The following is a 15,546-nucleotide window of genomic DNA, read 5'->3' on the forward strand; positions in this document are numbered from 1 at the left end:
TCTCATTCTTCCCTCGTGTTTTCCATTGTTTCTTCTCTCAGTTTCTTATTTTTCTCTCTTTTCTTTCATTTTCTCTCTTGCTTTCCTTCCTTTGTTTTTCCCCTCTTGTTTTTCCTTTCTGTTTTTCTCTTCTTCTTTTTTTCTTTGTTATTGGTTACGGTCGAATCCTATGGAGATTGCCTACGTATCATGACCCCGCATGAATCAGACCAAGCGTAGTTCTTGGGGATAAAAATAAATAATAAAACATTCTGGGATTTTCAAATAAAAATAAAACGTTTTGATTACAACAACTCATCCTACCGAATTTTTACCATAAAAACCAACAGGCTCAAAAGGAAACTAACAGGAGAAAAATCAAGACTCATTTTTGACTCGAAAAGTTATCACTATTTTCAAAATTTTCATAAAAATATCCGGCTTTGCCAATACGGCCTTTCAGCACTCGAGGAAGAAGATTTTAAGGCTGTGTTCACTAACCGGCCAAAAAATTTAAAAATGACCAAAGGTGGCTGTTCTTGCAAAAACAGTCTTCCGGCACCCTTTTAGGGACATTCGGCTATTTGACAAGAATGGCATCACCTTACTTAATTACCATAAAATTTTTGTTCTTTTTGGGCTAGTTTTGCAAAAAGGAAAATTGGACCCGATGAGTGTTGCCTACGTATCCCACGCCCTGTGGGAATCAAACTGGCGTAGTTCGGGCAAATTAAACAAAACCAACTATTTTTGAAAACAAAACCTTTTTCTTCCTTTTTTTCTTTTTTTTTCTTTTCTTGAAAACAATAAATTTCAATTTTTTTTTTGTTTGTTTTTCTTTTGGTATATTTTGGGACATTGGTTTTCAAAACAGGTAATTACCCATCCTAGCCCTCACACTGCTATTTTCTATTTCAAATTCTCCCCTTTTACTCAAGCAGTCGGTCAGCATGCAAACCCGAATCAAATAAATGCACAAGTAGGATGCATCAGGATGGTCCATTATTCTGGGTACACCTGTCCTAGACGGACCCAACCCCTGTGTTGAGTCCCCCAAGTCAAAATGCACATGATGCAGATAAGCGTTCCTACTAGGGATCCGGCATGAGGCTGAGTTATTCTAGGTTCAAAACCTGGGTATATGTTCTAGATTGTGTACCCAAGCGGACAACTTGAGTCGAGGAGGGGCTACGTACCGGGAACCAAAAGGCTATCCAGCTTAGTAACTTGTCCGGCCTCTTTCTTACTTTAAGGTATGACACTAACAGAATAGGGAGTCTCGACCAGCGAGCACATCCCCGGAGGTGAGAAGAGAGGGGTTTCGTAACAGTTTTATATATACAATTCAGATAATATCAAAAGCGGTAGAAAGCAACATTTTGCACATTAGTCCAAAACATTTAATAAAATCAGATAAACAAATCCAAATACAACAATTATTCCAAGCTCGAATTCTGAACCCTAAACCGAAATTCTTGGTCCTTGTTCCCCAGCAGAGTCGCCAGAGCTGTCACACCTCCTTTTTTTGCTACTACACCCCGTAAAGGGTATAATAAAGGGGTTTTTCCAATTAAAGGACAATCGAAATGGGATTCGTTTATTAAGAAGTTCAGAGTCGCCACTTGGGAGATTTATGGTGTCCCAAGTCACCGGTTTGAATCCCGAATCGAGGAAAGGGTTTGACTCTGTATTAACAGTCGCGAACCAGAAATCCGGGTAAGGAATTCTGTTAACCCGGGAGACGGGGTTAGGCACTCCCGAGTTCCGTGGTTCTAGCACGGCCGCTCAACTGTTATATTTGGCTAAAGTCTGATTTTAATACACGTTATCCTATTGCAATTTTAGAATTGTTTAACCGCTTTTAATTAGTTTTTGTGAAAGTGAACGCTGTTTAAGAGCGTGTTTTTGGATCACGTCACATGAAATGCACCCGGATCCTTGACACCTCTTATTCAACATTTTGGGATTTGAATTTGGGTCACATGAAATGCACACCCGAATTTAGGAAGGTAATATTATTAAAATAACGCGCCTAAAGCAACTACGCGCTTTCAAGTTTGCGAGGGCCATGGAAGATTCAACTAAATGGCACACCTCGATTTCTAAAGGAGTAAAATTAATTAAGTGAGGACCATGGGCTTTGAGATTTTATTTGACATGGGATGCCTCTATTTATTAAAACTAACATGGTAAAAATCAATCCAAAACCACTGAAACAAATTGAGTCCAACCCCAAACTTTTACAAACCAATACTAAAAATTATACATTATTGTAATAGCACTGCTGTAAAACGTGTGACCAATCTGAATCTTGGCACAACAATGAAACTTTATACTAAATTATGCAAATCTAAAGCATACGTTTCAATAATAAAGAAACAAATACATCAAGACCTATTTGTCTTTATGGTAAGTCCCAAAAATTCCAAGTAGCAAATTTTATTTGTACTGAAGTTTATTGTTTACTGTCGTTTGAGGACTTTTGGGATTCTACTACAATTTTCAGCATAATCTCCTTATTTGTAACATTTTTGGATTCGAACTCAAATCAGGCTAGCAGAAGCTATTTTCTTTAGATTAACCAAACGGGATTTTTTTTCTTAAAGATAAATGAGAGCTCGTTCTCTTTTTGTTTTAAGTGTGTCGTTCTTCTTTTTTTTGGGAATTTGTGGGGCTGCTGACTTCTAGCTTAGGGAATTTTCTTGGTTGTAGATGTTTTTTGGGTTTTTTGCTAAGTCTCTAAAAATGAAGAAGAACGGCAGATCCCCATTTTTTGTATAGGTTTTCAGGTGTTCTTTTTAGGGTCTCGGGTGTGTTTGTGGTGTAGGTAGTATTATATAGGGTAGGGATTAGGTTAGGGGTATGGGCCTAGGAACTATGGGCTAGGGATTTTGGGCCAAAGACTAAAAAATGGACTATAAGATTTATAAAAACGGGATAAACCAACCTAAAACTAATTCTTTCTTCTAAAATTATGTACAATTATAATATAAAAATATAAAACTAATTTTAATTAATTGAACTAAACTATAAAACATAAAACTATTATTTTTTTTGTGTGTTTTCAAGATTATAAAAATAAAGATAGGGTACTATTTTTGTAATTAAATTTTTTTTAAGACTAAAAATGACTATAAAATATTAATAAACCTATTTTTTTGTAATTTTTTATTTTCTTGTAATAAAATAAAGCAAAATAGTAAAAAATAATTGAAATGGCAATATTAGGCCTAAACTAAATATCTACATGCTAAAATGGGTAAAATTTCGGGGAGGGTCAAAAATCACATGTCAACACTTACTGCTACAAAGTGATGCCCTTCGGGCTCAAAAACGCGGGGGCTACATACCGGAGATTGGTCACCTAGATGTTCAAAGAGCGGCTCGGTAAGACCATGGAAGTCTATATCGACGATATGCTGGTGAAGTCGGCGAGAAAAGAGGATCACATCGACCACCTGAAAGAAGCCTTCGGAATATTGAGAAGGTACGGGATGAAGCTGAACCCCGAGAAATGTGCCTTCGGTGTAGCCTCAGGAAAGTTCTTAGGATTCCTCGTATCACAACGAGGTATCGAAGTTAACCCAGACCAAATAAAGGCAATAGACGCGATACCCGAGATGCTGAACAGTAAAAAACAGGTGCAAAAGCTGACGGGGCGAATAGCCGCCCTATCTAGATTCATCTCACGATCCTCCGACAGATGCCACAAATTTTTCAACGTACTAAGTAAGGACAATGGATTACAATGGAATGAAGAATGTGTTGAAGCCTTGAGAAAACTAAAGGCGTACCTTTCCTCGCCTCCACTGCTGGCCAAAGCAAATCCGGGCGAGCCCCTGCTGGTATACCTGGCCGTATCAGAGGTCGCCGTCAATGCAGTATTGGTCCGCGAGACTAAAGATACGCAATCCCCTATTTATTATATTAGCAAGACCCTAGTGGAAGCCGAAACACGGTATCCACATCTAGAAAAATTAGCCCTGGCACTGGTCGTAGCTTTACGGAAGCTCAGGCCCTATTTTAAATGCCACCCCATAAAAGTGGTGACAACCTTCCCCCTGAGAAGCATCCTACATAAGCCTGAGTTATCAGGCAGGCTCGCCAGGTGGGCCATAGAGCTCAGCGAGCATGATATCTCGTATCTCCCGAGAACCGCCATCAAGTCGCAGGTCCTCGCTGACTTCGTTGCCGACTTCAGTGTAGAGATACTGCCAGAGGCGGAACAAGAGGCACATCGTGCCCCCTCCAACACCGACCTGTGGGCTCTTTACACTGACGGTGCCGCTAATGCCTCGGGATCGGGACTGGGACTCGTCCTCGAAGTCCCCACGGGCGAAATAATTTGCCAGTCCATACGATGCCCCGAGATGACTAACAACGAGGCCGAGTACGAGGCTGTTATCGCAGGTATAAAATTAGCCATCAAGTATGGAGCTCGACGACTCGTTCTCCATTGCGACTCCCAGCTCGTGGTGAACCAGGTCACTGGGACTTACCAAATCAAGGAGCAGAGATTGCAAAAGTACCAGTCGGAGATCCACAGATTAATGATCGAGCTCGACGAGTGCCGCTTTGAGCAGGTTCCTAGGGTGCAGAACGCCGAGGCAGACGGTCTAGCAAAACTGGCCGCAGCCACTAAAAACTTCGACAAAGAAAGCGTGGTCACCCTCCTTCATTCAACCATTGATCATACTGAGGTACTCTCCTTAAATTTGACTTGGGACTGGCGCAACCAGTTCGTGTCCTACTTACAGGAAGGGACACTCCCACCTGACAAAAAAGAAGCCAAGAAGCTCCGCGTACAGGTCGCCCGGTATTGCCTGATAAACCACGAGCTCTACAAAAGGACCTTTGGCGGACCCCTGGCTAAGTGCCTAGGTCCTCACCAAACGAAACCATTATTCGAAGAAGTACACGAAGGCCACTGCGGCGCCCACACAGGTAATCGCGCCCTCGTGCGCTGCTTAATATGGGCCGGCTACTATTGGCCAACTATGAAGAAAGACGCGGCAGAATATGTCCGCCGATGCGAACAATGCCAGAAGTTCGCCCCCATGATACACCAACCAGGAGAGCCTCTCCACTCAGTCACTTCCCCGTGGCCTTTCATCAAATGGGGAATGGACATAGTCAGCCCACTACCAGCAGGACGAGGAAAGGTACGATTTCTACTAGTTTTAACTGACTATTTTTCCAAGTGGGTGGAAGCAGGTGCGTACGCTCAAATACGCGAACAGGAAGTCATCGCTTTCATATGGAAAAATATCATCTGCCGCTTCGGCATCCCCTAAGAAATCACCTGCGACAACGGGCGGCAATTCATCGGCCAGAAAACAACTGAAAATTCTTCGACAAATGGCATATTAAGCGAATACTCTCCACGCCATACCACCCCTCCGCCAACGGCCAAGCAGAATCGTCCAACAAAACGATACTAAACATACTGAAGAAGAAGCTTGAAGACGCCAAAGGGCTATGGCCTGAACTACTACCAGAAGTACTCTAGGCACACCGAACCACACCCAAATCCTCCACAGGAGAGACACCATACTCACTGGTCTACGGAACCGACGCTGTCATACCGGTCAAAGTCGGCGAACCAAGCCTTAGGTATTCGCAAACAAGCGGAGCTGAAAACGACATGAACAAACTTTAAGATCTTGATGAGGCCGAGGAAAGAAGAGAAATGGCTCACATAAGAATGGTGGCCCAGAAACAACAAGTCGAAAGGTAATACAACAAGAGGTCCAAGATACGACCGCTCAAAGTGGGTGACTACGTCCTCAAAGCCAAAACGTTAGCATCAAAAGACCCAAGCGAAGGAAAACTGGGCACCAACTGGGACGGACCATACAAAATCACAGCAGCAACAGATAAAGAGGCATTCCAGCTAGAGACAATTGAAGGAAAAATGCTCCAAAACAACTGGAACGTCGCCCACCTCAAGTATTTCCATTTATGAAAAGCGCCTCCCGAGTCGTACTCTTTTTCCCTTGCCCGAGTTTTGTCCCAATTGGGTTTTCTCGGGGAGGTTTTTAACGAGGCGGCAGAGGAGACTCATGGAGATACTCACGAGGCAAGTTTATCACACCAGCCACTCCGTACGCCCTCCCGACTGGCATGACAAAGGGGCTAGACTAGCATGATCTCCAATGTATGTAAGGCTACGGCCATCTCCAATATATGAAAGGCTACGGCCATCTCCAATATATGAAAGGCTACGGCCATCTCCAATGTATGAAAGGCTACGGCCATCTCCAATATATGAAAGGCTACGGCCATCTCCAATGTATGAAAGGCTACGGCCATCTCCAATATATGAAAGGCTACGGCCATCTCCAATGTATGAAAGGCTACGGCCATCTCCAATATATGAAAGGCTACGGCCATCTCCAATGTATGAAAGGCTACGGCCATCTCCAATATATGAAAGGCTACGGCCATCTCCAATGTATGAAAGGCTACGGCCATCTCCAATGTATGAAAGGCTACGACCATCTCCAATATATGAAAGGCTACGGCTATCTCCAATGTATGAAAGGCTACGACCATCTACAATATATGAAAGGCTACGGCCATCTCCAATATACGAAAGGCTACGGCCATCTCCAATGTATGAAAGGCTACGGCCATCTCCAACGAATAAATGGCTAAGGCCACCGTTGTCAATAAGTCGACCCAGCTCGACTACGACATAGTAACTCGACGGCAGTCGAAGTCACGTACATAGTAACTCGACGACAGTCGAAGTCACGTACATAATAACTCGACGACAGTCGAAGTCACGTACATAGTAACTCGGCGACAGTCGAAGTCACGTACATAATAACTCGGCGACAGTCGAAGTCACGTACATAATAACTCGACGACAGTCGAAGTCACGTACATAATAACTCGACGACAGTCGAAGTCACGTACATAATAACTCAATGACAGTCGAAGTCACGTACATAGTAACTCGACGACAGTCAAAGTCACGTACATAGTAACTCGACGACAGTCGAAGTCACGTGCATGGCTACGACCATATCCAACGAATAAATGGCTAAGGCCACCGTCGTCAATAAGTCGACCCAGCTTGACTACGACAAACAAAATAACTCGCCAACGGTCGAAGTCACGTACATGGCTACGACCATCGACAATATCACAGTTAAAGCAACCGTCACCATCGATCGCCAACGCTGTTCGACTACGGCGCAAAGCACGTAAGTAACAGACAAGGCGACGTTCCAGAAACATTGAAACCCTACAAGCAAACAAACAAGCATCCACTCTACGGAGTCGACATACCAAAAATAAAAGGTAAGAAAAGAAACAGCAAAAGAGTAACTTCTATTATCATCAAGAAAAGTATACATGTACAACGGGATCTATTCACATCCCCACAAAACAACAAAAACAATATAAATACGAGCCCTAGCATGCCCCGCCATCCTGTCCGCCGTCGCCCGCCGGTCCGTCATCTTTTCCGCTGCCGCCCTCAGCTTGATAAGCCGCAGAGATCCAGGATCTGGAAGCCAGACGGTTAACGTCTTCAGAATTATAGCCCGTCCGGCCTGGGGAATCGGAACTATATCCACAGGCTTCTCGGGCAACCCGAACTAAACGCCGCTGGTCCCCTACCTCCGCCTCAGTAGCTCGGCCTGCAGCAAGCAACTCCTCAAACACGACCAGCTTGGCTTCAGCATATACCCACATGTCCCGCGCCTCGCCAGACACGCCGTCGTCGGACCTGGACGCAGCAGCCTACTTGAGAGCCTCAATTTCAGCCGCCTTGGCATTGAGCTTGGCGGTTAAGGCATCGACCTCGACACGCAAATTAGCGGCCTCCGCCGCTACCCCACGACCGACCTCTAATTCATCCTCCTTTGACTGGAGAAAAGTCTCCAGTTCAATATTTCGAGCCAAGACGGCCATCAGCTGATCATCCACCTGCTCCAGCTGATCTACCCTTCGCTGCAGCTGAGCCTCCGACTCCTCCAGGCCCTCACGAAAAATCTGAAACTGCGGGTCTTGAGCGAATAGGTCCGCCAGCGCCTAATGCTTGGCACGGCACTCCCGGTACTTCTTTGCCACCCTCTTGAGGGTGGAAGCCTTCTTCTGCGCTCGCCGACCCCTCTTTATCTCCAGAACGAGGGTCTAAAGAAGAGACAAAAAGAAGAGAAATTAGCATGCACCAAAGTTCACTTTATAATACATAAAAAAGAACGAAGTGTACCTGCAAAGCCGCACCGGCAACCCTTCGAGATAGATCCCTGTCGCTAACGTCTTTCAAACTCTCGCGCTCAGCGACCGCACACAGCAGGGTCATATCCTCTGCGGCCTGCTCGGTGTGTTGCAACAGGTTATATCCGCTTGGGATCAAAATCTGGTGGTTAGACCCACCCGCCGTCATCCCACGCGGGCTCTATCCCTCCTCAATGCATCCGCACCTGCAGGGGCCGCCCCAGGTTCCGCCCTCTCCTCATCATCTGCCTCCTCAGCAGCAGCCGACTCGCCACCCTCCGGAACACGTACGGGGGCGGTGTCGAGAACTGCCCTCCCCTGGGAAGCCGACCTCCCCGAGCGGATAGGATCAGCCATCAAAACTGGCCTCGACTCAGGACGAGGTTCACTCGCCCCCTCGTCCTTTGTGGCAATCCCCTTGCCGAGTATCAACCGGCGCCTCTTCCTCTCCGGCGGCTCCTCGCCCTCAGAAGTCTCCTCCACGGGCCGAGGGGATGGCGGCGAAGGAGTTGCTTCGCTTGTGGACGCAGCCACAGGCGCAGCCTCAGGTTGAACAACCTCTGGGACGCCATCACTGGACGAGTCACGGGGTACGTACTCATCCCCAGAATTAGTCCCCACACCAGACGAGGTAGCGACATTCTGTTTCCTCCTCTTAGGGGCGCTCCGACCTGCCAACATAAAATAAGTCAAGCAACGAAACCTAATGAAACCTCCAGACCATGGTCAAAGAGTTATCTGGTGGGCCGTATCGATCACGGAACGCGGACCAAGTGCGGCACTCCTCTGCAAATGGAATCAACCTCTTCACCCACGACCTAATATCGTCAACGGATCGGGGTGGAGAAGCCCTCGCTGCGAAAAGGAGAGGAAAACAAAAAAAGTTATAATGGCCGTACGGTCAAGATTGCACACGGCACTAGATTCGAGTAAAAGCACTTACGTTCTGGATTCCACCTCTCTGGGAATCCTTCAGGATTCGCCACCAGGTGCTCCGTCCTGATGTAGAAAAATTTGCGCGGCGATTGGTCTTGTCGTCGGCCTTAACAACCAGGCCCTTCGTACCACGGCTCTTTAGTTGCAACATAGTGCCCCTCATGTAGCCAGGGCTGAATAACTGCAAGAGGTGGTGGACCGAAACGCTAAATCCGGCCCTGGCCGCGTAGGTGGTCATAATACGACACACCTTCCAAGTGTAGGGAGTAAGCTGAGCCGGGCACACATTGTAGAAGCGGTAGAGCTCCTCCACGAGGGGATAGACTGGGAGGCCGTATCCGAAGAACGGATATTCGTAAAATGTGCAATATCCCGGCCGGTGCACGTTAGCATAGCTCGTCCTGGCCGGCTCCATCACCACATGGTCTGGAATCTGGTACGCTTCTCGCAGGTCGTCCAAATGCGACTGTAATAGCTCGCTGTGATCCCAAGGATGGGTCAGGCTCTTGGTCGGGAAATCCCTGCGAACGTGTATCTCTTTTGGAAGGACATTATCTACGCTGAGAGGGACGAGGGTTTTCTCTGCCTTTTTCCCACCACCACCCGAAGATGGTGGAACCCTAGATGGGGTGTCATCCTTGGATTTTTTGCTGTTTTGCCCACGTTTCGCCATAGTAATTTTTTATATAAATCAAGCTCTGGCAACAAGAAAGGTGGTCTCAATAGAAACGGAAAAGTTTAGCACGAAGTAGCGGTTTTTGGCAAAGAAGATGAAAAGGGGAGTAGAAAAACTCGGAAGTTCGAAAGATAAAAAAGATTGAACCTTCCTCCTATTTATGGGGCTAAGGTACACGGAAATCGAAGAGGCATGATTCAAGATGGGCGCGGGAAACCAAAACGTCAAATCGCCTCCTGAAACGCCTAGGGAGCAAGTATAATCATGACGCATGCCGGCGGTGACGTCATTTTAAAAAGTAGACCACGTGTCAACGGATCGACGACTCCATATATTTCCCCTACTCACGTCATCGCCCTCATAATAAGGTCAAATTCTCCAAAGACGAGGTGGGCATTTCCGCCCATTGAAGACGTCTACCGAATACGCCTCCAACGAGCGGAGGGACTAACTGTATGGGGTCAAATTTGACCCTATATGTCTCTACGCCTAAGGGTATACCCTGTAAGCGTATACCCATTATAATAAGGGCACGGTTCGGACGTGAGGGCAAAGACGACGCCATTTAGAACTGGACGTCCTTGCTAGGAGGACGTCAACCACGTTCAATACTTTTATTACTATTTTAAGGAAGGCCCCTCCTTATAAAAAGGGGACCTTCCCATTGTAAAAGGCATCAATGTTATTATCCAATAATACAACTCTCTCAACTCTCTTATTCTCCCTTATTCTCTCTCTATCTCTTACTTCTGACAAACAACTGTTCTCAAGTTCATCATCTTGCAATATTAGATCTGTCATAACTACATTGTTTTTACATCCCTAGGCTTGTTATATTTAATTACGATTTACTCTTTCACATTTTTTGATTGTTTTAGCTTACAAAGTATCGTTTAACTTTTGAGCCAAACAATATCTATGATTTCAGTTCAGGGTAATCCTCTGATAAAGAGTACAGTGACAAAGACAAATCATCTATCCACTGAATTGAAATTCAAGTAGCCATACTTTACGGTGTGCGGGCCGAGCAGTTAGGCAAATACGAAAACCACGGCTCTAACGTAAAAAACAAGCCACCGTCTTTTTAACCTAATCTCCATCCAAATTTTTATTCAGGCGGTGATTAAAGGAAAAAAAGAAAAAGCTTAGAAGTTCACAGTACAGGTATGTGCAGATTTCTTTTACGTAACCATTTTACCCTTCTTTTACGATACCCATTTTACTGTATTGTCAGTGACCAGCCATCTCTTTATTTCCTGGCATTAGTAAAGGTTTTACTGTAATAATCTAAATAGTACTACCTTTTAAAGTATTTAACTATATTCTATACAATAGAAGTCAAATCACATTGCCAATACTTGCATTAACGCTGTCTGCAAGGATCCAATACTCTTTTCTTTAGTTCAGCGCAGAAGAAGTTAGAATAGCATGGAATTAATTATTTATTTTATTAGTCACTTATATTGATCTGGTCTACTTTTAGTTTGAACATTTCTAATTAGTTATACTTGGGACCTGTTTTTCCATATAAAAAAAATTCTTTTATTCAAATTTTTTTTACAAAAATGTATTTGTCCATAAAATTTTGCAAGTTTTTGAAAAAAATTCGAAAATGAATTTTTCAAAAATCAGAAAGTGATTTTGACCACTTTTTGAAAATTTTCAGAAAAAAACTTCTTTTTCCACTCAAAAAAGTGCAACGTTGTTTCAAGTAAATTCCATGTCCAAATATAATTTTAAAATTTCAAATGCTATTTCTCAACTTAACTTCAAATACTATTTTTTTTCAAAAATTATTATTTTTATGTCCAGACTCTTTCTTAAACACATGCAAAATCCTCGAAAATTGTACTATGTACAGTGGCGAAGCCACATGGATCGTCGAAAAAATTGTACTATGTACATAGGTAAAATATTACGTTTTAGAAGTATATAACACATATTGAACACTCTTTATCGGGATTTTTTTTCACTTTTTTTAAATTTGAATACCTTCGGAGAAATTCCTAGCTTCGCCACTGAAGACATATACTGTTAAATCGAAACAAACCTTTTCTTTAACGAGAAATAGTAAAAGTCTCCCTTGAACTCACAAAAGTCTCAGTACTACTTTCTTTTTCAATAACTTAGAAGATAAACAACTTGTTTGGTCATTTGTTACTTGTTGTATTGTATCATATTGATATTTTAAATGTTATATTGTTGTGATTGTTAATTAAATTTTATTATATCGTATTGTTAATAAATTGTCGTTACGTAACAACGAAATGTATCACTTTATGGAACGACCGATTTGGTATGATCACGCCGTTACCTTATTTTTTTCTCTCATCTTGCCCTTTTTTATTATTAAATATTCCTATTTTATTTTTTATCCCGCCTTTTTATATAATAATATTATCTCGTACTTTATCTTTTGTAATAATATTACAAGTTTATTTTTTATATTATTGGTGAATGACAATATGAAACGACGACAAACAATACAATATATCTAAATATTATATACATCAAAATGATTCAATACAATACAATACATTACGAAATAATATATAACAACCATCCAAACAAGTCGTAAGAGAAAATAATTGAACCAAGTTATAATTGGAGAATAAATTTTTTAATTGGAGTAATAAGTAATTTCTTAATCAGCAAGTTCCAGAAACTGGTAGAATCAACTGTTTAACTTTTAAAGATTCTTCTAGAAAGGCCACGGAATCATTGCTTTTGCCCGTTTCTCGTCGGACTTGGTTATATATACTCAATGACGAATCAGCCCTTTCTTTACAAGTCCAAAGGCCTTTGATTGCGACGCCTCTTTTGGCACTACTCGTACGCGCATTTAAGGGTATTATAGACTTTTCCACATCACATTTGGAAATTACGACTCCTTTTCCAATTATAATTAGTTCTCCTTTCGTGACCAGAACTAGGACGTGTGAACCGAGCTTATCCCGTGTCCATTATTACAACAATACCCTTAAAATCACTTTTATTTTACCACGTCTTGTGGGTATTATTGTCATTAACCAAATCCGACCGTCATTGGAAAATAGCCCTTTGTCCCCTCAAATCTATATATACACTCACCTCAAAAATTGCGTTTCATATAATCAACTCTTTTCTGCTAATCAAATCTCTTTGTTTGACGCTTCAGTTTGTGCCCCAAAAGAGAAAATTTTCTAAATTATGGGTTCTGAAGGAAACAAGTTTATCGACGGTACAAGCTTCCAGCCGGCGGAGCCAACACCGTGCGGAAACGGTTGCGGATTTTTCGGCACGGCGGCGACGATGGGACTTTGTTCAAAGTGTTACAGAGATTATAAGATGAAGGAAGACCACGCGACGTTGGCTAAAGTAGCGATGGAGAAGCTTGTTATATCTAGGGCTCAAGTTGTAACGGCCGGAAAAGTTGCTCCGTCGTCGTCGACGGCAGTGGTTGAAAAGGCGGCGGTATCGGTAGCGGAGGTCGCCGGGAGTGAGGCGAAGGTGGCGGTGTCAAACCGGTGTTTGACTTGTAGGAAGAAAGTGGGGGTAGTGGGTTTCAAGTGCAGATGTGGTAGTACCTTTTGTGGGACCCATAGATACCCAGAGCAGCATGATTGTACCTTTGATTTCAAATCTAAGGGGAAAGCAGAGATTGCTAAAGCTAATCCTGTAGTTAAGGCTGATAAAATTGATAGGTTCTGAGCCGCCGAACCAAAATTCAGCTCGGGGTAGGATTTTTTTTTTTTTTTTTTTTTAATTTGTGGCGTTGATTTGGTGTTGGGTAGAACAGGCTGGATGGGTGGTTAGGTTCGCTTTGGAATTTATGAATGTAAAATATATTTGCTATTTATTTATATAATTTGCTTCCAATTGCTCAATGATTGTTTAAGCATTCATTCTGGCTCAACCGCTACCCCCACCCCATCCCCACCCCACCCAAAACAAAAAAAAAAAGAAAAGGAGAAGAGATAAATAATTTTTAGAATTCGCTTTAATCTTTTTTAAATTGTTAATGAAACAAAATAATTTACCCTAAACACGGATAACAATTTAATTTATACAAACACGTAAATTGACATTGAAATTGATTGTAAACAGAAATAAAATTAAACCAAAGGAAATGTATAGCTTTGGCCCTCGTAGGTCGCCCTCGAACTAAATGAATATTGAAAATATGAACAAAGTAATACAGTATTGAGAGCGTTAGAGAAAGGTAGTATATTGCTTTATGTTGCATAAATGTGATGCCTCTTTAGATCTCCTTTATATAGTAGGGGAGTCTTATCCTTGATACAATTCTAAATACAGTAAGAAATTTCATGATTAGCTAATTAATTCTCTTCTTGATATGTGCCGAGATTTCTACCGTGCTCCTCGTCCGATCGCGGATATTTTGGCTTTTCATTATTTGGTTCAGTTAGCTTTCCTCGATCTTGCTCGATCTCTATCCTGCTTGGTCTCAATCTTGGCCGATCTCGATCTCGATCGATCGATCTCTGGGTCAAGCTCGACAATCTAACTTTACATCATGGTCCGACATAACATGGGGTCGTACCTTGGCCTGCCACGTTCCAGTCTCGATTAGTCATACAAAAAAGGGCAAGCCCGATTTTGACCGTATACAGATAGTCCCCTCGTTTCTCAGAGAGAAAATGACGAGAAACGATATGAACTTTTCCAATCCCGTCTCGATGGGCCATGACGTAAGCGACGAACCCAACCATGACATCAGCGACAAGTGGATACCGAAACGTCCCGTCGGTTCGGCTATCGAGGCATTAAATGGCTGTCAGTTGCTGTCGGCCACAACCAGTTCTGAACCGTCGCCAGCTACTTATAAAAACCCTAGCCTTTCCTCATTCAAACTTTTACGCTCAAAGTCCTCCCTACTTTTGTTCTTTTTTCAACAAACCTCTCTTCTTTACCATCTTCACACCTAAATTCCTTGAACCCTAATCAAATCGCGTATCATCCCAATTCTCTTTTCTCTTGTTCATCAATGGCTAGAACTTCCAAAACTGTGCCGCAAAAGGAGGCCGCTTCTTCATCACGACCCGCCGGGAATAAGGCTCCGGCGGAACCCACCCTGAGGAATTCATTCCGCTAGGGTGCCCAACCAACACTGACTTTATGCTTAAAAAGACTCCCTCGGTATCGTGCCGATGTGAACCGGTATCGAGGTATATATGCACCATTACCAAAGACATCCTCAGAAGGGTAAAAGAGGAGTGTAACTGGGTGAACAAGGATGTAGTAGTTCCTACTCCTGAGGAATCGGTCACCACTTACGTGTAGGGGTATCTAAGTGTTTACACTTACCCCTTCACGATGGGTCCCTTAGACCCCATCATCGTCGCCTTTTGCAAGAGGTATGACGTCACCCTCGGCCAAATCCACCATTCATTCTAGGGAACAGTCATTCTCCTCTGTTTTTTCAAGAGCAAAATCGAGGGAAGTCTCTTTACCCTCGTTCACCTCATGCGCCTCTACAGTCCCAGGCTCTACAGAGGGGAATGATTAAGCTTTCCTGCCGGGCCAGTAGAGCCCCATTCTCCAGCATAGACGAGTCTCAGGATCGAGGCTGGATGGGCCGATTTGCCGAATAAAGACTTCGGACCTGATCCCCGCTGAAGACATACCGTTCCCCGAGAAGTGGAACATGAAACGTAAGTACACTTCACCTTGAATGTTTAATTTGTTGTTTTACTTCCTATCTTCTTTGCTCATCTATGTTT

At 43.3% G+C, this 15,546-nt stretch overlaps 1 protein-coding gene across 1 annotated transcript; it reads left to right on the forward strand.

Annotated features, from left to right (window-relative positions):
• LOC109231148 (zinc finger A20 and AN1 domain-containing stress-associated protein 1-like) lies at positions 12,907-13,692 on the forward strand. The gene has a single exon (XM_019396711.1). It carries the CDS (start codon positions 13,013-13,015, stop codon positions 13,511-13,513), a length of 501 nt encoding a protein of 166 aa, XP_019252256.1. The 5' UTR covers positions 12,907-13,012; the 3' UTR covers positions 13,514-13,692.

The sequence above is a fragment of the Nicotiana attenuata genome, chromosome 8, assembly GCF_001879085.1.
Source record: "Nicotiana attenuata strain UT chromosome 8, NIATTr2, whole genome shotgun sequence".
Classification (NCBI taxonomy): domain Eukaryota; kingdom Viridiplantae; phylum Streptophyta; class Magnoliopsida; order Solanales; family Solanaceae; genus Nicotiana; species Nicotiana attenuata.

What these genes read in the sequence shown, in the direction of transcription:
- LOC109231148 (XM_019396711.1), top strand. Translation starts at nt 13,013, where the DNA reads ATGGGTTCTGAAGGAAACAAGTTTATCGACGGTACAAGCTTCCAGCCG.